We start from the raw sequence: 22,999 nt of genomic DNA on the forward strand, positions 1-22,999 counted from the left end.
CGGTGCCTTTTTGGCAAACTCCAATTGGGCTGTCATGTGCCTTTTACTGAGGAATAGCTTCCATCTGGCCAATCTACCATAAAGGCCTGATTGGTGGAGTGCTGCAGAGATGGTGGTCCTTCTGGAAGGTTCTCCCATCTCCACAGAGGAACTCTAGAGCTCTGTGAGAGTGACCATCGTGTTCTTGGTCACCTCCCTGACCAAGGCCCATCTCCCCGATGCTCAGTTTGGCTGGGCGGCCAGCTCTAGGAAGAGTCTTGGTGGTTCCAAACTTCTTCCATTTAAGAATGATGGAGGCCACTATGTTTTTGGAGATCTTCAATGCTGCAGACATTTTTTGCTACCCTGCCCAAGAACTTTACTTCAACCTCATGGCTTGGTTTTTGCTCTGACATGCACTGTCAACTGTGGGGCCTTATATAGACAGGTGTGTGCCTTTCCAAATCATGTCCAATCAATTGAATTTACCACAAGTGAACTCCAATCAAGTTGTAGAAACATCTCAAGGGTGATCAATGCAAACAGGATGCACCTGAGTGTCATGGCGAGGAGTCTGAATACTTATGTAAATAAGGTATTTCTGTTTTAGATTTTTAATACATTTAATACATTTCCTGTTTTCGCTTTGTCATTTTGGGATATTTTGTGTAGATTGATGATGAAAAAAATGTAATTGAATCCATTTTAGAATAAGGCTGTAACATAACAAAATGTGGAAAAGGTCAAGGGATCTGAATACTTTCTGAATGTACTGAATATGGGGGATACAACCATAACATCTCTGCATACCATCTCTGCAGGTTTTTGCAACTGACCTTCATGTTTTAAAGTAAAGATGGACTGTCGCTTCTCTTTGCTTTTTTGAGCTGTTCTTGCCATAACATGGACTTGGTATTTTACCAAATAGGGCTATTTTTGTATACCACCCCTACCGAGTAGGGTTAGGGGAAAATAATAAAGGAAATGTATATAAAAATATATATTTTATATATACAGCTCTGGAAAAAATTAAGAGACCACTGGTTTTGCAATTTATATTTTTGTTTTATTCTATAAACTACTGACAACATTTCTGCCAAATTCCAAATAAAAAATATTATCATTTAGAGCATTTATTTGCATAAAATGACAACTGGTCAAAATATCAAAAAAGATGCAGTGTTGTCAGACCTCGAAAATTGAGAATAAAATAAGTTCATATTAATTTTTAAACAACGCAATACTAATGGTTTAACTTAAGAAGAGTTCAGAAATCAGTATTTGGTGGAATTACCCTGATTGTCAATCACAGCTTTCATGCGTCTTGGCATGCTAGCCACCAGTCTTTCACATTGATGCTGGGCGACTTTATGCCACTCCTGGCGCAAAAATTCAAGCAGCTCGGCTTTGTTTGATGGCTTGTGAACATCCATCTTCCTCTTGATCACATTCCAGAGATTTTCAATGGGGTTCAGGTCTGGAGATTGGGCTGGCCAGACAGGGTCTTGATCTGGTGGTCCTCCATCCACACCTTGATTGACCTGGCTGTGTGGCATGGATCATTGTCCTGCTGGAAAAACCAATCCTCAGAGTTGGGGAACATTGTCAGAAGGAAGCAAATTTTCTTCCAGGACAACCTTGTTCGTGACCGCCTTGCTGAAGCACCCCCAGATCATCACCGATCCTCCACCAAATTTCACAGTGGGTGTGAGACACTGTGGCTTGTAGGCAACAAAGCCGAGCTGATTGAATTTTTGCGTCAGGAGTGGCATAAGGTCACCAAACATCAATGTGAAAGACTGGGGGAGAGCATGCCAAGACGCATGAAAGCTGTGATTGAAAATCAGGGTTATTCCACAAAATATTGATTTCTGAACTCTTCCTTTCTTTGCATTATTCGAGGTCTGACAACACTGCATCTTTTTGTTATATTGATCAGTTGTCATTTTCTGCAAATAAATGCTCTAAATTACAATATTTTGGGGGGAATTTGGGAGAAATGTTGTCAGTAGTTTATAGAATAAAACAAAAATGTTAATTTTACCTAAACACATACCTATAAATAGTTAAACCAGAGAAACCTATAATTTTGCAGTGGTCTCTCAATTTTTTTCCAAAGCTGTACATTTACCAAAAAATATATATGCGGTATTGAAAATGATGCAGACAATTACATTGATGGAAGCCTCAATCTATCTGCAATATTAAAGCTGATCTTTAAAAAAAAAAATGGGAAAGTAAAAGCTGTCAGATGACACAGATACCTAATGACAATAACATCTACTTTGACCGCACAAACAAACAGTGTCACTAATGCTTTACGGCATAATATATTCCTGGAATAGCCATTACAGTCACTGAAACGTGAAATGTGGCACAGATGACACAGATAGGAGACTTACTCGCATTACTCCTTGATCTGTTTCTTATTAGAGAGAGTGGAAGAAAGCACATCCAGAGGTCTACCCCCAAACTAAGGGAATTTGATAAGGTCAGGAGAAGAGGGAGAAACTGCACCATGTCTAATGACAAGACAGTGACTTACTCTTCACGACTCTATCTGTTAGTCATTAGAAAGGAAGATAACACACAGGTCGTCCCCCGTACTGAAGGGGAAAAATAGGAGGCCCTCTTTACACCTAGATGGAAGTCTACATTTCAGACTTGTTTCTTACCTCTGATTGGTCTGTAACTCAGGTCTCCGGTCACTCTAAGCGTCCAGATAACATCAGACAATAAAATAAAAGTATTTTGATGAGGGGGGTCTCGGTTTTTTACAGCGTCAGAGTTGGGTGGCTTGAGCCCCTTAGCCACATCGTGCACTTCACTCCCACCTCACCCTGGACCTATTGCCTGGGGACATATCTAGAGATGAGCTCAGAACATAGAATTAGAACTCTTTCTAGTTCTAGAACTACTTTGGAGCTTTTCCAATGTTTCATCACATTGACTGTAGGAGAGTGGGGTAAGCTGAGCCAAAGGGGTAAGCAGAGCCACTCTTGTTTCTAGGTTACCATACAAAAAATGTATAATTTGGAGAAAGTGGTAAGCAAATTAGTTTAAAAAAAAAAGATGTTCACCAATTTTCACCAGGATTCATGATGCTTGTATCTAAAACAAGGTAGATAAGTTTAACATTGTTCTATATATAATCTTCAATTTGAGGTCCTAAACCTAGCATGAAAGTGCATCCTTGTAGCTGTGTGGGCTAATATAGTCAAAATGTTTTATCTTGGGGTAAGTTGAGCCAATGACCATGGGGGAAGTTGAGCAATGTTTGAGCCAATTGCAAGTTCAGCAAATTGAAGTGTTTTCTTTCCAGGCATAATGCAAGGCATTATCGCTGGGATATGAGGTAGCAACATGGCATGGCCTATGTTAAAAGTATTTTAAAAGTTTGTTAGGTGTTAACCCTTTACACTTGTACCAGTATACAGCTTACGAAGTGCAGATTTGGGCACTAATAAATTGGAACGTAGTGGCTGTACAGTAACATGCTATACATGACGTCAGAGCTCTGGCTCTGCGCTTCCTTCTGAAGAGGAAGAATCATCGGACCAAAACGCAGCGTGGTAAGTGTTTTCTTTAATAAACTGAACACTAAAACAAAAATAACAAAGAGAAGAACCGAAACAGTTCCGTTAGGTGCAAAACACTAAACAGAAATTAACTACCCACAAAAACCCTGTGGTAAAAGGCTACCTAAGTATGATTTCCAATCTGAGACAACGATAGACAGCTGTCCCTGATTGAGAACCATACCCGGTCAAAACAAAGAAATACACAAAACATAGAAAAGGGCACATAAAATGCCCACACTAGTCACACCCTGGCCTAACCAAAATAGAGAACAAAACCCTCTCTATGGCCAGGGCGTGACAGTACCCCCCCCCCAAAGGTGCGGACTCCGGCCGCAAAACCTGACTCTAAAGGGGAGGGTCCGGGTGGGCCTTCTTTACGGCGGCGGCTCTGGTGCGGGACGTGGACCCCGCTCCACCTTAGGCTTGGCCCACTTAGGTGGCGCCTCTGGAGTGGGGACCCTCACCGCCGACCCCGGACTGGGGACCCTCGCAGCGGGCCCCGGACAGGCGGGCGACTCTGGCAGCTCCGGACAGGCGGGAGACTCTGGCAGCTCCGGACAGGCGGGCGACTCTGGCAGCTCCGGACAGGCGGGCGACTCTGGCAGCTCCGGACAGGCGGGAGACTCTGGCAGCTCCGGACTGGAGGGCGACTCTGGCAGCTCCGGACTGGAGGGCGACTCTGGCAGCTCCGGACTGGAGGGCGACTCTGGCAGCTCCGGACTGGAGGGCGACTCTGGCAGCTCCGGACTGGAGGGCGACTCTGGCAGCTCCGGACTGGAGGGCGACTCTGGCACAGGACTCACCAGGCTGTGGAGACATGCAGGAGGCCTGGCTCTGGGAGCAGTCACAGGACTCACCAGGTTGGGGAGACATGCAGGAGGCCTGGCTCTGGGAGCAGGCACAGGACTCACCAGGCTGGGGAGACATGCAGGAGGCCTGGCTCTGGGAGCAGGCACAGGACTCACCAGGCTGGGGAGATATGCAGGAGGCCTGGCTCTGGGAGCAGGCACAGGACTCACCAGGCTGGGGAGACATGCAGGAGGCCTGGCTCTGGGAGCAGGCACAGGACTCACCAGGTTGGGGAGACATGCAGGAGGCCTGGCTCTGGGAGCAGGCACAGGACTCACCAGGCTGGGGAGACATGCAGGAGGCCTGGCTCTGGGAGCAGGCACAGGACTCACCAGGCTGGGGAGATATGCAGGAGGCCTGGCTCTGGGAGCAGGCACAGGACTCACCAGGCTGGGGAGACATGCAGGAGGCCTGGCTCTGGGAGCAGGCACAGGACTCACCAGGCTGGGGAGACATGCAGGAGGCCTGGCTCTGGGAGCAGGCACAGGATAGACCGGGCTGTGGGGGAGCACTGGAGATCTGGTGCGTAGGCTTGACACCACTCTTCCAGGCTGAAAGCCTACTTTCGCCCGACACGGGCGGAGCGCAGGCATAGGACGAACTGAGCCCTCCCAGCGCCCCGGAGACACAGTACGCAGAGCTGGCGCAGGATACCCTGGGCCGAAACGGCGCACTGGAGACCAGACGCGCTGAGTTGGCACAATCTGCCCTGGCTGGATGCCCACTCTCGCATGGCACTTGCGGGGGGCTGGCATATAGCGCTCCGGGCTATGAGCGCGTACTAGAGACACCGTGCGCCTCATCGCATAACACAGTGCCTGACTGGAAGCATGCTGCTTCCGGTAAGCGCGGGGAGTTGGCTCAGGTCTATCGCCTGACTCCACCAATCTCCCTGTGTGCCCCCAAAAAAATGTTTTGGGGGGCTGCTTCTTGTGCCTGCTGCGCTGCCTTGCCTCATATCGCCGCCTCTCAGCTTTCGGTGCCTCTAGTTCCTCCTTCAGGCGGCGATACTCCCCAGCCTGTCTCCAGGGTCCCTTTCCATCCAAAATCTCCTCCCAATTCCAGGAGTCCTGAACCCTCTGCTCCTCCATACCACGCTGCTTGGTCCGTTGGTGGTGGGTAGTTCTGTGACAGTATTCGTCGTCTGAAGAGGAAGAATCATCGGACCAAAACGCAGCGTGGTAAGTGTTCATGCTTTCTTTAATAAACTGAACACTAAAACAAAAATAACAAAGAGAAGAACCGAAACAGTTCTGTAAGGTGCAAAACACTAAACAGAAATGAACTACCCACAAAAACCCTGTGGGAAAAGGCTACGTAAGTATGGTTCCCAATTAGAGACAACGATAGACAGCTGTCCCTGATTGAGAACCATACCCGGGCCAAAACAAAGAAATACACAAAACATAGAAAAGGGCACATAAAATGCCCACCCTAGTCACACCCTAAAATAGAGAACAAAACCCTCTCTATGGCCAGGGCGTGACAGCTTCACAGCGACGTAGGGGTTTTGACTGACAGGCGTTCTGAACTTGAGCTCCACGAGTAACAAGAAATTGCCCCCATCCCTCCCGGTAATTGGGCAGTTTTTTTAGGGAAATGCTGTAAGTTAAGATGACTCTACGTATGTTGAAAGATGAGACGTTGAGGATTATAGTAAATACCGCTTTGATGTCGTACAAGCAAGCCGAACAAATGTGTACTTCACATTTCCAAATCATAAAAACGAATGTCATATACAGTGTCAATGTTTGTGATCACTACGTTCGCTGTGCAGTTATAAGATGACATGGTGTCATACCCTGGGTTGGTCTGAACAGAATGAGCCTATGTTTGTTTATTGTGAAGAACAATTTGCCGCACACGCACCTGAATGTACTCATAACTCTGTTTCTCTGAGTTGCCTTGTGAAAGCCTAACACTGTTAGATTGTATTATATAGTTTAGCTAGTCATATTGGCAATAGAACAAGCTTTCAAATCATGCCCTCCAGATTGCGATTTATAATGGACCGTTTTTTTGATTGCGTTAACAACAACAGTAAATATGTGATTGCAGGGTTGTGTTTCGAATGAAACAACTACAAGTGTGCTTGGTGTAGTTCCTAAACGGCACAGCTAGGAAAACAAAAAAAAGTACTTTATAGTTGAAAACACTTCTTTGATTGAAATGACTTAGGAACTGTGCACACTGTGGAGAGGTGTGTGTCCACTTGGAGACACCAGTCAGTCCTCTCACTCAAACCCTTGTCATTGTTCTGTCTTATGTTGCACCTACCCCACATCTTCCAGGAATATTTTTTATCATGTTACTGAATGTATCCAGAAAAAAGTACAGTAAATGTAAAATGCACAAAAAAACAATAGTAGTAGGTTTCCATCCAATTGGCATCAGATTTTCATGCGATTATTCTAAAATCTGCATAAAGAAAATATGATCATTTTCCCAACAGTGGTGTGTTTCCACCAAACAGATTAAAGTCAGTGAGTGATGATGTAATGCACACAAAATGTACTTTTTTGCTTAAGTTTTCATGTACTGAATAAAAATCTAAAGTTCAATATTTTCCATTGCATTTTCAACTCTACCAATAATTTTGTCACAAAAATTGTTACGTTCAATTGTAAATGTGCCTACTCTGGTCTTGGCACTGTGTGCTCTAGTCAACAGCTCGCAGATACATTGCGTGTAGGCTAGTCTACATAATGAGATTATTATGGATAAGATAATATTTGAATTTGTCAAATGGAAGTCAAGCATCGATCATCACGTCACTAGAATCAGACCCTCGATATTTATTGGAAAGGAGCATCAAGATCACAGTGCGTTTTCACCACGGTGTGAAGTTCATCATCATTTATTTCATCTGTAGCCTAATAAACTGCATGATTTCCCGAGTCATAGTGGGAGGACCACACACCATGTCATTGTGTGACTCCAAGTTTACTTCGATATGATGGTTATTATATCAATATTTCCACTGCCATTTCTCTCATAATTAATTTGATCTATCAGCATTTATAGAATTGTACTGAAACTTCCTGTTTCCATCACAGCTGTCATAAAAAAATATTATACGGTATGACTTTACCAGCATGAAAAAAATGGTGGATGGAAACATGGTTAGTGTAATGTTTGGATTCAGTCTTGTGTCAGGTGAACTGTTGTGTACCCACCTTTGGTCTAATCATTTCCCCATTATCTCATAACTGTTCCCTTTCAATTGCTACTAGTGCGGAGCGATTAGTGCTTCTCTTGTTCGGTTTCGGTGTGATTAGAAAAACAATAATCATGGTTTTCGATTTCTGTGTAGATAAAAAATTGTATATATTAAATGCATTATGATATAATGACAAATCAAATATTTTGTATATTTTTTTTTTATGGAAATTCCAAAGATCCAAAATAGTGAACATTGAATTGCCAAAACATTGAAAATATTCTATTCTCTCTGTCAGGTTCACATTGGGTAGACACAAATAGAAAAATAGGAAATGACTATTAAATAATACAATATTTTAGTTATATATTACTTTGTTTTTATTAGATGCCTTTATTACTTTTCATTCCTTAAAGTCATCATCTCATCTCTGCTCAGGCAGTAGCAGCCAAACAGCCAGACAATGTTATCTCTGTACTCCCCATACTGTTCTGTCTTTAGTCATCTGCTACAGAGCTGTCTGACAAAATCATTTTACAAGTTCTTCAAAGAAGATAAGGCATACTTTCACGAACTGTCTCTGTCCCTTTCTCTCATCGTTGTGTTGTGTACATTCCTCTCTCTTGCAGTCTGTGTGCATCTAACCTAACAAAGCAGGTGTAAAAAGTCTCTGCCTGAGCCGGAAAAAATGTCTCAATGGATTATTGTCACAGTAGGTAATTATCATGTTCTGGGCTGTACTAGTTTGAATATTTGCTTAGTGAAAACTACAATTCCCTTCAGCCCAGCGTCTCACATAGTTCTTGGGTTGATTTCTCTCGTGATTTGAATGATTAGATTTCTCTCCAGAGAAACAGTGAGTTGGGCTCACAACAAAAACTAACTCAATGGAATTCAAGTAATTGAACCGACTGAGCGATTAACCAAAATGTCGGTCAATCGCTCAGCACTCATTTCTACCATGTTTTCACATTTTCATATTTTTTCTGTAAGAAACATTTAAATTTAGACCTATCCATAAAGGCCAATTCCCACAAGTGTAAAGGGTTAAAAGACAAAAAGGCGATTGTGTTGAATTGTATTTGGAAAATAAAGATAGACATGGTTTTAAAAAGGTAGTGGTAATATTTCATCCAGTACAGAAATGTGTAGGCGGCTTAATTTACCCTGTCCTGAAGCCAAGAGACCACTTTATTTGGACAAGCTATGTTATCAAAACTGTAATGTTTACATTAATTCTGATTATTTCCAGGGATACACAACATCCTGAACTATATGTAGATATCTTTGTTAGAAAGAATACTATATTTCCCTTGATGGAGTGATGCTGGATGTAAAAATGGCTCAATTTACCCAGCCCTCTCCCCTACCACCTAAAACGGATTGACTGAGGGAATAACGTTTTTTACAAAGAAAAAGGTGTAGTTCTCATCCTATAGCTGAGCCATGTAGGCCACACAGGACATCAGTCCCAGCCATCCCAGCCTGTTATATAAAATGGCCAGGGTGGGCTTCCTCGGTCAATGGCGATGGGTGGGCTTTCAACCTCCGTCCCATCAGTTAAGACCTCATTAAAGGAGTGCATGAAGGCATTTTTTCTCTGTTCTGCTGTTTTATGGAGGATAATTTACTGTAAGTGTTGTCTTATTTCTGAGGTAAATGCTGGGCTTTGTTATTGTTTCCCCCTAGCTCGTGTTTATGTACCGTACACAAGCCCCCTTTTTGTCTTCTCAACGAACTCTACACGTATCTGTGGGACAAGATAGTGTATCTGTCTTACCACAGAGATAAGTGTGTATCCGATGGGCTCTCCTCTCCCTCACAGGGCTGTTTGGTCAAGTCTTGGTGAATGGCTGTGGCGTAAAAGTTTATTTGAATCATAGTGCAGTATTGTTAACAAGTGTGGAAAGGATTTAGTTGGGACCATTAGTTGAACTTGTAAAGTGTTATTGGCAGAGAAGCAGAACCAAGCATTACACTTGTTTAATTCCTTTCAAATATGTTTTCTTTATACATTTACACTATTGTTTTCTTTTGAACTGATTATTTCATTATTCAATAGATTTTTCATAGTTTTCTCCCTCCAATCTTGGCCTTTACTTACTGAACACTCTAAGCGGGCAGACCAGCTGACGTAGCCTAGCTTTTTGATACCTCTGCTATTTTTATGAGGCATCACATATGAGGGAATGATTGTCCTCTAAGCATCAGAGTGGTTCTCCAAACAGAGCTTATTAAAGAAAACACTGATGTATGTTTGTGGTGGCCTGTGAGGCCTCTCAGTGGATGATGATGTACGGGGCCCAGACAGAACAGCACAGAGGACTTGGCTAGTCTACGGACGAGAGTGAGGGGCCTCGTTTTTCACCTCGACACGTTGTGGGGGCTCTCAAAGCTCCTGAATCTGGAGAGTGTGGTGTGTTTAATATTTGCACAGAGGGGGAAGAAGGTCTGCTCTTTGTAAATTCTGTAAATTAAGAAGTTGGCTGCTGTGGCGGTGGAGGGTGGATGGCGAGAGAAGCAGGACGTGTCCATGGGCTTAAGCTCTGTAAACAAACAGACGCATGCAGCGTGCTGGTCGCTGTGCTGTCTCCAGTCTCAGCAGGCTCAGATGGTTTCTAAACCAAAGACAATACTAAACGCTGTAGGGCTGTTGGAACGGCACACACTGACATAATGGTTTAGAACCACGGCGTTGTTCAAAATGTCAAGGCGTAGATTTCTCGTTGTGTGACGTTTATCTATGGCGTATATTTCTCGTCTTGTGACGTCAGTTGGATATGAATTGACCAGTTGTTGTTTTTAACCTTGAGTTGACAGACGCTGAGGCAGCAACAATATCCAGCATGGTGACCTCTGTGTTATTATGACATCAACCTATGGAGTCGTGACAGGATGTGTCCTCTCTTTCTCTGACAGGGGGACCCCCAGTAAAGGAGTCATCCAGAGGGGAACACAGCGTTGCAGTGTGCGACATGAATGCAGTGAAAACTACTGAGCTGTCTGTCCACAGTAAAGAGAACAGGCAAAGTCCTGGACACCTAAAGACTAAAGAGGACGATGAGGACCCCTGGGACAGGAAGGACCCCAGTAACCACACAACCAGGAAGCATCCCTCAACCAATGGGGGCAAGAATGGTGAGTTTCAATAATATTAGTTATAATTCTAATTAAATGAAAATGTAAACAGGACTAACATTTGTGACCGACCGGCTCGATTCACTCTTATGTAGCAACATTTGAAATGTTGTTGTTTACATTGCATACAAGTAGAGACTCACAGCTACAAAATGGTATATCATACACTTCAGTTGAGGAACAATGGGAAAGTAATTCTGCTTTAATAAACTTGTTACCTCAGCTTTTGAGAAAATGGCCCTTGAATGCTTTGGTACACCTACTGGAGAGCTCTTCTTTGTCTACACCTATCGTTCACACACTCTTAAGCTTTAGCCCCAACCATCTCCTTAAGGATTCACATGTGAGGCCATGTACTAAACAACTAAAGATTTCAAGACTAAAGGCTGGTTTATACTACGGGTGTGTTCGTAAATTTAATCTGGAGTGCTAGAGCGTGCTCTGGGCGCTAGAGTGTGCCCTGGGCGATTGTAAACTCAGTGTTGTCACATTGTCAGTTCGTAAACGCACACTGGATGCTCTGGCCGAGGAGTAGGGTTGATCCGAGCGTTCTGACCTAACAACAGCAGTCAAGCACCCAAGTTAGCTGGCTAACGTTGGCTAGCTTGCTAGCTACTTCCAGACACAACTGAGAGAACAGCTCACTCTGACCATTTTACTCGCCCTAGCAGAGCTGGTTAGGCTGTTTTTATGTTATTCAGAGCGTTGGCGACGGCAACTGTGCTGCTGGCATCTTTTTAATGACGCTTTTTTGACAATGTTTACTGACACCGGCCATATTCAACGGGTGTTGAGCGTTCGTAAATTGGTAATTTATTCTGTGCTCAAGCACTCTCGGAGGAGAGTGCTCTGAAATCGGAGTAGATAGCCAGAGTAAATTTACCAGCAATGTCTATCGACAGTTGTCTCAGTGACATCATGAACATTCTATTGAAATTGGCATAGTGGAGTCTTTTGTTTAGACATGTAGCTAGCAAGCTAAACAATTAACCATAATCCCAACTCATAACGTAACTACCCTGCATGAATCTGCAAGTAGCTAACCAACCAGGTTATGTGTTAGCTAGCTAACATTAGGCTACAACTAGCAATGCAAATGGCTCTGAGATACGAATAATATTACTACACAGATCATGTAAAGATAGATCGATTTTTTTACCTTTATTTAACTAGGCAAGTCAGTTAAGAACACATTCTTATTTTCAATGATGGCCTAGGAACTGTGGGTTAACTGCCTTGCTCAGGGGCAGAACGACAGATTTTTACCTTGTCCGCTCGGGCATTCGATCGAAGTCCAACGCTCAAACCACTAGGCTACCTGCCGCCCCCGATGATACTGACGATAGTGATCAGCAGATTGATTGGATTGGCTGAATCAATCACACAAGATAACAAATTATATCAAGATTTTCGTGAATCTAAGACCAAAAATAATTTTGGTTATTTTCTTTTGTAACTTAAAGTTACATACAGGCCTCTTTTAAAGTAAATCACTTATATTTTCTACCAACATACATACCAGATAAATAGGTAAGTATGTACGGTGAGTCCCTGCCAAGTTCCTTCCCGTGCCAGATAAAACAAGATTGTTTGAACATTTTATTAAAGCCACCTGATGATTAATCTGCGTTGAAATATCTGTACGCTCTGCTTTTCAACTTCACAGCCCTAATCAAACCAGCTTAAATGCCACTGGCATCACAAGGGTCTGAAGATGAAAGTATTTGCGGAATCCAGTGATATAAACGTGTATTTTTAGAATGATGTATCCCCCTGGACTCCCTGCGAAACGAAGGAACGACGCTGAGAGAAATACAGCCTCTTCCCACTTCACTCCTCCTCAAGCCCACTCCTCTCCTCTCCTCACTTCTTTTCCATGATGTCATGTGTGGCTAAAAGTAATGGAAGAGACAGACAAACATAAACTGGAATCTCCTCAACTTTTAGCCATTCATTTTTTTCTCCTCTCTCTCTTTCTCCCTTCTTCTTCTTTCAAATCAGTCCTGAGACAGATAGAGAGGGCGAGAGAGTGGAGAAAAGAAACAACAGTAAAATGCCTCAGGATCTTGACCATGTCTCCCGGTGCTCTTGCCAAAGACTTGACGACAGAGTCCAAATATAAAGTAAAGATAAGGCTGATTTGGTCATAGTCGCCTTTTTAATTTACGCAACTATGTAATGGTGATACGATAATCCCAATGTCTGGTTTCTGAGGCTCATTGTAAGTGAACACTTTGTAAATGTCTGCAGGGAAAATACAGTTAAGAGGTTAAATGTGAATCCAGTTTTACAGGAGTTAGATCCCAGCAAGAAGACGGTTACAGTGACCGTCTAGGATTTTATTGCAGTCCGCAGCCGCCCTCACACCTCTTTAACAGCAGCAAGCCGCGGAAACACGCAATACACACCTCCCTCAGCAAGCACCACTGGGACACGCACAGCACTCACGCTTTGTGTGTGTGTGTGTGTGTGTGTGTGTGTGTGTGTGTGTGTGTGTGTGTGTGTGTGTGTGTGTGTGTGTGTGTGTGTGTGTGTGTGTGTGTGTGTGCACATCCATCTGTGTGTGTGTTAACATAAACCCAGCAGTGTCTCAAACTTGGCCTCTAGCCAGACGGTCATGTTCTTAGTCGGCATCTAATCATGAGAACTCTCCCCTTCTCTCTCGGGGTGAATGAATGCTTCTCACGTGTGATTCTGGCAGTCGTTATAACCTTGTAACTCCTAAACGCAGCATCACATATGACCACCCTAGTCGGTTAAAGTAGAAAAGCACAGCCTGCAAAATCGTGATTTAATCAGTGTTATGTTTGTGAAGGGGGAAACGTTAATGTAGACTTTTAATATGTTGTTTAAAGGTCAACATGCAGCATTATTAATTTCAAAGAATCTCTGCCGGGTTTAACATAAAAAATACTTTGAATTGACTTGTTGTATCTTGTATCTTGCTTATATCGTGATTTAGAGTTGAAAAGAGGGCTAGATCTCTTGCCAAGTCATACCAAGTCTTTTAAGGTGTTGAAAGAGTCCACAGGATGGCATCGTTCACACAAGTTTGGCAACAGATGCCTATACCCTCCCATTGTAGCTCATAGGGCATCTTTCACTGCAATGAAATAACACAGAAATCTTCCTCCTCCGCTGCTCAGTATGGAAGACGTGACTCAGTCAGAGGATTTTATGGGTGCCCCTTGATAGGCTTAAGTGGTTTCCTCTCCTTGTCTCCTTTCCTCTATCCTGCACTGGCATAAAAAAGCTGGACAGCAAGTTCCTAATGCATCCAGATCCATATCTTCCAGATCAATGCAGATGAAGGAGAGGAAACAAGGAAATGAAGCCACGATTGCGCTATCGATATACACCCCAAGTCAGATGTTCTCATGTAACCCCTTAAACGTCAGATTACCTTCTCAAGAGCAGGTTGATTCAAATGATCGATTACTCCCATCACGTGTGACTTGAAACACTTCAACCAAGAACTGACTTCCTGAAATTTAGATTGAAGAGTCCAATAGTGATATTCTTTTATTTATGGGATAGGTATTTCCAGAGTACAAGCCTCATAAACTTGCAATCAAATCTCACTGGCCCCACATCAAAGATCTTGATTGGGTAGCGTTCCGGTTACCGATTTGTAAGGTGGTTCAATGCGAGTGTAATTCTTCACAGGGTTTTCATGTGAAAACAAACCCACAGCTTTACCTGATAGAAATCTGGGAAAAAAATACTATTTTCGTTTGGTGAAACGAGGGAGGAGGAGATGAGGAGGAGGAGGAGGAGGAGGAGAGGTCTGAGGGAAAAAGGTTGTTTGGCACGTCTGGGTTCTCCGACACCTGCAGTGGAGAACCATATTGTTTCAATCTGGGTTCCGTGGCATGCCGCACCTTCTTCTCCCTGCATGCCTTGCTTTCATGTGGATTCCATGGTGATTTGGTGAGGATTATTGGTCCACGGATGGGAGATTACACCCATCTGGAGCAGATTGGCCTATGAAGTGAGTGGAGATGATCACTTGATCACTGGGATAATTGGGATCCTGGGTCGGGTCAGTTAAGTGGACTCACACACCGTTTTCACACTAATGATAAGAGGACTGATTAATGAAATGTCATCATGAGTACATTGATGTTCCCCTCATATCATCCACCTGGTGAATGGCTATATTGCCAAACAAATGTATGTCTAAAAACTGTAATTGTAACTAATGTATAGCATAGTGTTCACGCCGGAGATCTGAAGACAGGGTTACAGCAGTAATACTTCAGTGGATATGGTAATGTTCTGTTCTAAGCATTTGTTTACTTCATGGCATCTTACAAAAAGAGCTTTCTACACAATTGCCAAAAGCTATATCTCAGATGTGAAAATAAAAACACAATAACAGCTAGGGCCCAGCATTGTCTCATTAGGCAACAGGTGGAATGTGTGCCGATGTACTTTCCTCTGCTGTTGTTTTAAGCTCTTAATTCAACCGTGAAATTACTCAGATGTTCATTCATCATCGGACCGCTGCTCAGCTCCGAACGGAGAAAGGCTCGAAGACGATGGAGGATTAGTTGATGGATCGAGCATTTCTCAGGGCAAATATTACCTCAGTTCGCAAGACCAGTCGTAAACACATGTATTATTTATTAAATGCGTGGTGAAAATCCCCCTGAATGGGAGAACAGAAAAATAAATAATTGTATCTGAGCGACATACGTTATAAAACCTGAGAGGCCAGGAGACGCTGTTTGTAGTGCCGACTGACCCTGGGCTGGTTGGTAATTAGTTTCACATTGTGCTTGTATTACAGTAAAACCTTATTGAAACGTATACTAGCAGGGACCTCTGAGCTCAGCCATATAAATACGGCATCGTTACCTTTGTTGCAAAAATGTTCTGTATTATGCCAAGAGTTCTGCCTGCATGTTGACTGGACATCGATAGTTGACTTTTTGTTGTAAGCTTTGAAATATTTGGCTCCCCCTTCGCCAAGTCTATGCTCACCTAGCTGGAATGTACAGTTGAAGTTGGTTTGCAGCTAATATAAATAAGGGGCACTGACTGCAGTTGTAGTAGAGAGAGAGAGAGAGAGAGAGAGAGAGAGAGAGAGAGAGAAAGAGAGCAGACCCTCTCTTGAGTAGATTTAACTCTTCGTCATTCATTCCCTCATAATTGACATTGAGGACACGTCATCATTTGGACATGTACTATGGTTCACTCTGAATGTATTTTAAGTGGATGAGGTGGCACTAGTATAGTTGTGCGTCTGCCGTCTATCTCCAACAGTTAATTAACGACATGAGATGATGTCACAGATTAAATCCTTAACCATGAGTCCCTGTGATGGACCAGCTGCTCTTCTGCCACTCATACCTCTCAAGGAGTCATTCCATTACTGTATGAAGTTCAATTCCATGGTACCAGGATCCGTTGAAGAGATGGGCCAACGATACTTTACTACTGAAACATGGTCTCCTGGCTGGACTGAAACCAATCTGAATTGTCATATTTTCTGTCATGAATCTAGTACAAACGATTAGCAGTATTGTGTGATAACACAATGATTGTCTATAATAATGATTGTCTCTCTGGCTTGATGTGGGCTGAAGAAGCAGTGTGGCCTGGATTGCATTTGAGAGTAGCATCTAAATTCAGAGCAGTAAAATGGCGCCGGAGAAGAAGGCAGACGTTTTACGTGGCCCCAACCGATTGTTTATTTGTTTGTAAATTTGCCTTGTTTGTAACTTATTTATTTACGTATTTTGTACATAATGTTGTCACAACTGTCTCTTATGACCGAAAATAACTTTTGGACATCTGCGATTACTCACCACGGACTGGCAGTATCCTTTTTCTCCTATAACGAGTCTGACGAGCCCGACGCGAACGATATACTGCTTTCTCAGGAACAGGCCCAGATCCCTGTGATTTGCGTGAAGAGGAGGTGGAGAAAAAGGGGCCGGAAGGCAGGCTGCCTTCTGAGAATTCGTAGGCGATCGAATAAACCCCCACTTCCTTCTATTCTGCTAGCAAACGTGCAATCTTTGGACAATAAAATAGATGACCTACGCGGAAGATGAAATACCAACGGGACATTCAAAACTGTAATATCTTATGCTTCACGGAGTTGTGGCTGAACGACGACACTGTCAACATACAGCTGGCTGGTTATACGCTGCACCGGCAAGATAGAACAGCTGCGTCTGGTAAGACTATGTATTTTTGTAAATAACAGCTGTTTTTCTATTATTTAATTATTTATTTTTTATTTAACTTTTATTTAACCAGGTAAGCTAGTTGAGAACAAGTTGTCATTTACAACTGCGACCTGGCCAAGATAAAGCAAAGCAGTGCGACACAAACAACAACACAGAGTTAGAAATGGAATAAACAAGTCAATAACACAATAGAAAAAAGTCTATATACAGTGTGTGCAAATGGCTGAGGAGGTAGGCAATAAATAGGCCATAGTAGCGAAGTAATTACAATTTAGCAGATTAACACTGGAGTGATAAATGAGCAGATGATAATGTGCAAGTAGAGATACTGGTGTGCAAAAGAGCAGAAAAGTAAATAAAAACAATGTGGGGATGAGGTATGTAGATTGGGTGGGCTATTTACAGATGGACTATGTACAGCTGCAGCGATCAGTTAGCTGCTCAGATAGCTGATGTTTAAAGTTAGTGAGGGAAATATAAGTCTCCAGATTCAGCAATTTTTGCAATTCGTTCCAGTCACTGGCAGCAGAGAACTGGAAGGAAAGGCGGCCAAAGAAGGTGTTGGCAGTGAGATATACCTGCTGGAGCGCGTGCTACGGGTGGGTGTTGTTATCGTGACCAGTGAGCTGAGATAAGGCAGAGCTTTACCTAGCATAGACTTATAGATGACCTGGAGCCAGTGGGTCTGGCGACGAATATGTAGCGAGGGCCAGCCGACTAGAGCATACAGGTGGTGGGTGGTATAAGGGGCTTTGGTAACAAAATGGATGGCACTGTCATAGACTGCATCCAGTTTGCTGAGTAGAGTATTGGAAGCTATTTTGTAGATGACACATCTCCAAAGTCGAGGATCGGTAGGATAGTCAGTTTACTAGGGTAAGTTTGGCAGCATGAGTGAAGGAGGCGTTGTTGCGAAATGGAAAGCCGATTCTAGATTTGATTTTGGATTAGAGATGTTTAATATGAGTCTGGAAGGAGAGTTTACAGTCTAGCCAGACACCTAGGTATTTGTAGTTGTCCACATATTCTAGGTCAGAACCGTCCAGGGTAGTGATGCTAGTCGGGCGGGCGGGTGCGCACAGCGAACGGTTGAAAAGCATGCATTTGGTTTTACTAGTGTTTAAGAGCAGTTGGAGGCCACGGAAGGAGTGCACGATATCTAAAGAAGTCTCGAGCTATTGCTCACCTGAAGTAGACTATCTCATGATAAGCTGTAGACCACACTATCTACCTAGAGAGTTTTCATCAGCATTTTTCGTAGCTGTTTACATACCGCCACAGTCAGAGGCTGGCACTAAGACAGCACTGAATGAGCTGTATTCCGCCATAAGCAAACAGCAAAACGCGCCCCCAGAGGCGGCACTCCCAGTAGCCAGCTACACGGCTCATTATCCCGTTATCCCAGAAACCCTAGACCCACTCCAATTTGCATACCGCCCCAACAGATCCACAGATAATGCAGTCTCTATTGCACTCCACACTGCCCTTTCTCACCTGGACAAAAGGAACACCTATGTGAGAATGCTATTCATAGACTACAGCTCAGCGTTAAACACCATAGTGCCCTCAAATCTCATCAATAAGTTAAGGACCCTGGGACTAAACACCTCCCTCTGCAACTGGATCCTGGATGGCCCGCCTCCGTAACAACACATCCGCCATGCTGATCCTCAACACAGGGGCCCCTCAGGGGTGCGTGCTCAGCCCCCTCCTGTACTCCCTGTTCACTCATGACTGCACGGCCAGGCATGACTCCAACACCATCATTAAATTTGCCGATGACACAATGGTGGTAGGCCTGATCACTGACAACAACCGGGGCCAAGCTTCTGGCCATCCAGGACCTCTATACCAGGCGGAGTCGGAGGAAGGCCCTAAAAATTGTCAAAGACTCCAGCCACCCTAGTCATAGACTGTTCTCTCTGCTACCGCATGGCAAGCGGTACCGCAGCGCTAAGTCTAGGTCCAAGAGGCTTCTAAACAGCTTCTACCCCCAAGCCATAAGACTCCTGAACACCTAATCAAATGGCTACCCAGACTATTTGCATTGCACCCCTCTCCTCTCCCCCTCTTTTACACCGCTGCTGCCCTCTGTTGTTATCATCTATGCATAGTCACTTTAATAACTCTACTTTCATGTACATATTACCTCAACTAACCGGTGCCCCCGCACATTGACTCTGTACCGGTACCCCCCTGTATATAGTCTCGCTATTGTTATTTTACTGCTTCTTTTTAATTACTTGTTACTTTTATTTCTTATTCTTATCCATATTTTTTTAAACTGCATTGTCGGTTAGGGGCTCGTAAGTAAGCATTTCACTGTAAGGTCTACACCTGTTGTATTCGGCGCATGTGACAAATAAAATTTGATTTGATTTGAATTAAGAGGTAATTGAAAGCTATTGCTCACCTAAGCCTCTGCCAACAGGGAAGTAGCAATCAGATGGGAATACTATGGATCGGGCTTAGGGGTTTGACAAAATAGGAAATCATTGATTAATGTGGGTGAATTAGGAGAGCAATTGTTGCCTCAAAATCATCTATCACTAGAGGCGGACCAATTAACTTCATTAAAGAAGCTTAAAGGTTACCTGGAATTGATGTTAACTTTGTTGTTTGGTCTGTGTCATACACACACATACACACACACACACACACACACACACACAAAGTGAGTAAAGATTTGGGTAACTTAAGTACGCAGCATATAGTCTCGGCGGTACCAGTAATCAGTGTGGTACGGTATGATTAAATGCCGTTGCGTAAACATTGCCATTAATCTAATCTAAGGCACGGCATGTTTATTAATTCATCAGCCCTTCACCAGGAAGATAAAACATATCTGGAATGAAAATCTTTCTGCAGAACCATCGCCTCCCGCTCTGCCGATAAATATGAGGCCATCACTTCCAGTGTATTCTATTATTAGATATTAACGGTGGCATATTAAACAAAGCGCTCAGTCAAGAAAGGCCACAATGACCTGAATCTAACCCACAGAGTTCTTGTAAAAGAGCTGTGTGCTCCTGCTAGCCTGCCACAGTGCGCTACGCTGCCGGCCCAGCTCTCACATGTGGTTCGGTAGACAGTAGCTAGCGCTTTAAACACATCAGATTCTTAGGGCAGCGGAGATTAATGGAGAGTTTCTTTTTCCAGGTGTTGTATTGTGGATACAAGAGCTTTTGATGGTGAATTTTACCAAGCAGAGAAATCCACTCAGTGGAAAGGAAAACAGAAACACAATATACAGCTCTGATCCAGCTCACGGGAGAGGAGAAACGAAAGAGAGAGACCTCATTCCACTCTGGGAGAAAGAGACAAAGATATAGAGATCATTTTGAATTCTCAGTTATTGATAATATGTGTGGCATTAACAGTGCATTCGGAAAGTATTCAGACTCCTTGACTTTTTCCATATTTTGTTACGTTACAGCCTTATTCTAAAATGAATTAAATAGTTTGTTTTACCTTATCAATCTACACACAATACCCCATAATGACAAAGAATATAAAGATATATTTTTTTAATATTTGCAAATTTATACCCCACGAGCCAAACACTCATGAAGAAACATTTCAATTTAGCCCAATCCCTACAGGCCAACTCCCACGAGCGTAAAGGGTTAACAAATGAATCTCTGAATTCAACAAAATAAAGGCCCAGAATTCAAAGATGACTGCAATTTACCAATACACTAACGCTGAAAATATTTTTAAAATCTTAATTTAAACCATTAGTTGTTCATCACTGTTTAGGCCTATACAGGTGTACAAAGCAAAACATTGATTTTGACATCAAATGAGGTGTCACTTATGCTTTACGACTTAATATACAGTGCCTTCGGAAAGTATTCAGACCCTTTGACTTTTTTCAAATTTTGTTACGTTACAGCCTTATTCTAAAATTGATTAAATTGTTTTATTTACCTCATCAATCTACACACAATACTGAAAAAAAGTGAAATATTACATTTACATAAGTATTCAGACCCTTTGCTTAATACTTTTTGAAGCACCTTTGGCAGCGATTACAGCCTTGAGTCTTCTTGAGTATGACGCTACAAGCTTGGCACACCTGTATTTGGGGAGTTTCTCCCATTCTTCTCTGCAGATCCTCTCAAGCTCTGTCAGGTTGGATGGGGAGTGTGGCTGCACAGCTATTTTCAGGTCTCTCCAGAGATGTTTGATCGGGTTCAAGTCCGGGCTCTGGCTGGGCCACACAAGGACATATAGAGACTTGTCCCGAAGCCATTCCTGCATTGTCTTGGCTGTGTGCTTAGGGTCGTTGTTCTGTTGGAAGGTGAACCTTGGCCCCAGTCTGAGGTCCTGAGCGCTCTGGAGCAGGTTTTCATCAAGGTTCTCTCTGTACTTTGCTCTGTTCATTTTTCCCTCGATCCTGACTAGTCTCCCAGTCCCTGCTGCTGAAAAACATCCCCACAGCATGATGCTGCCACCATGTTTCACCGTAGGGATGGTGCCAGGTTTCTTCCAGACATGACGCTTGGCATTCAGGCCAAAGAGTTCAATTTTGGTTTCATCAGACCAGAGAATCTTGTTTCCCATGGCCTGAGAGTCCTTTAGGTGCCTTTTTGGCAAACTCCAAGTGGGCTGTCATGTGCCTTTTACTGAGGAGTGGCTTCCGTCTGGCCACTCTACCATAAAGGCCTGATTGGTGGAGTGCTGCAGAGATGGTTGTCCTTCTGGAAGGTTCTCCCATCTCCACAGAGGAACTCTGGAGCTCTGTCAGAGTGACCATCAGGTTCTTGGTCACCTCCCTGAACAAGGCCCATCTCCCCCGCAGAAATATTTGCTACCCTTCCCCAGATCTGTGCCTCGACACAATTCCTTTCGACCTCATGGCTTGGTTTTTGCTCTGACATGCATTGCCAACTGTGGGACCTTATATAGATAGGTGTGTGCTTTTCCAAATCATGTTTAATCAATTGAATTTAACACAGGTGGACTCCAATCAAGTTGTAGAAACATCTCAAGGATGATCAAAGAAAACAGGATGCACCTGAGCTCAATTTCGAGCCTCATAGCAAAGAGTCTGAATACTTATGTAAATAAGGTATTTCTGTTTTTTTATTTTGAATAAATTAGCAACAATTTCTAAAAACCTGTTTTTGCTTTGTCATTATGGGGTATTGTGTGTAGATTGGTGAGGAAAAATAATCAATTTTAGAATAAGGCTGTAACATAACAAAATGAGGGAAAAGTAAAGGGGTCTGAGTACTTTCCGAATGTATGTATGTGAATGGATGAATGCTGTATGAGGAAGTTCTCATATGAAATTGATTGCGTCTTCTGTTTTAGATGTGGGGCTTCCTTCTTCACTGTTTCAAAATCTTTTCTCTGCCATATAAGCCTGATAAAGATGTTAGAATGATAGAGTTACACCTGCTAAAACAAAAGATACAGAGAAAACCAGATAATTTAAACATCTTTGTGGTACCAAATATGTAACAAAGGTACACAATCAGACTATTAATAAAGGGCAGAGAGAGATGGAGCCAGGTTGCATGCAAGGTGAAATCATTCTCAGTAACATTCCTCCCTCTCCACTCCCCACTCCCAAACCATCCTCATGTGTTGCAAATAACAAAAGAAGAATTCATTTTACGGTTTTACTAGTCAGCAACCCAGGTATGTATTAGTCAAAATAGGGGGAAAGTTAGAACCATATGTTAATTTGAATGGGATAGCACGTGGTTGTGATTATAGACATGCTGTGGATGATAGGAGTGCTCACAGAGACCTGCCCGAAACATCCCGGTACCCTGGACAATGATCAGTAAATCAGAACAATTATAGGGTATAAAGAACTCATATCAACAAGCAGGCCAACAAACACAAAATGGCGTCGCCAGGTCCCACATGCCTCCTTTCGAAGCACTTTGAAGCAATGTGATTTGTGTGGTAGACAGCAACACAGACTCTCAACATCAAGGCACTTTATTATTCTATAAAAAAAGTAATATAATCTGTTTATGATTTCCTTCCCAGCATGAAGGCATGTATGCCTCAGAACCTTCTCACCTGTCCTAGGGACCTAACATAGTCATTGAGGCGGGCGGAAAGCACAAGGT

At 43.2% G+C, this 22,999-nt stretch overlaps 1 protein-coding gene across 8 annotated transcripts in view; it reads left to right on the forward strand.

Annotated features, from left to right (window-relative positions):
- myocd (myocardin) overlaps positions 1 to 22,999 on the forward strand; it is a 147,410-nt gene that overhangs the window by 82,865 nt on the left and 41,546 nt on the right. For all 8 annotated transcript variants that reach the window (XM_014179538.2, XM_045710228.1, XM_014179537.2 and 5 more), the window contains one exon: positions 10,489 to 10,707. In XM_014179538.2, coding sequence (XP_014035013.1) covers positions 10,489 to 10,707 — 219 coding nt within the window. The remainder of the gene's footprint in view (positions 1 to 10,488; positions 10,708 to 22,999) is intronic.

The sequence above is a fragment of the Salmo salar genome, chromosome ssa28, assembly GCF_905237065.1.
Source record: "Salmo salar chromosome ssa28, Ssal_v3.1, whole genome shotgun sequence".
Classification (NCBI taxonomy): Eukaryota; Metazoa; Chordata; class Actinopteri; order Salmoniformes; family Salmonidae; genus Salmo; species Salmo salar.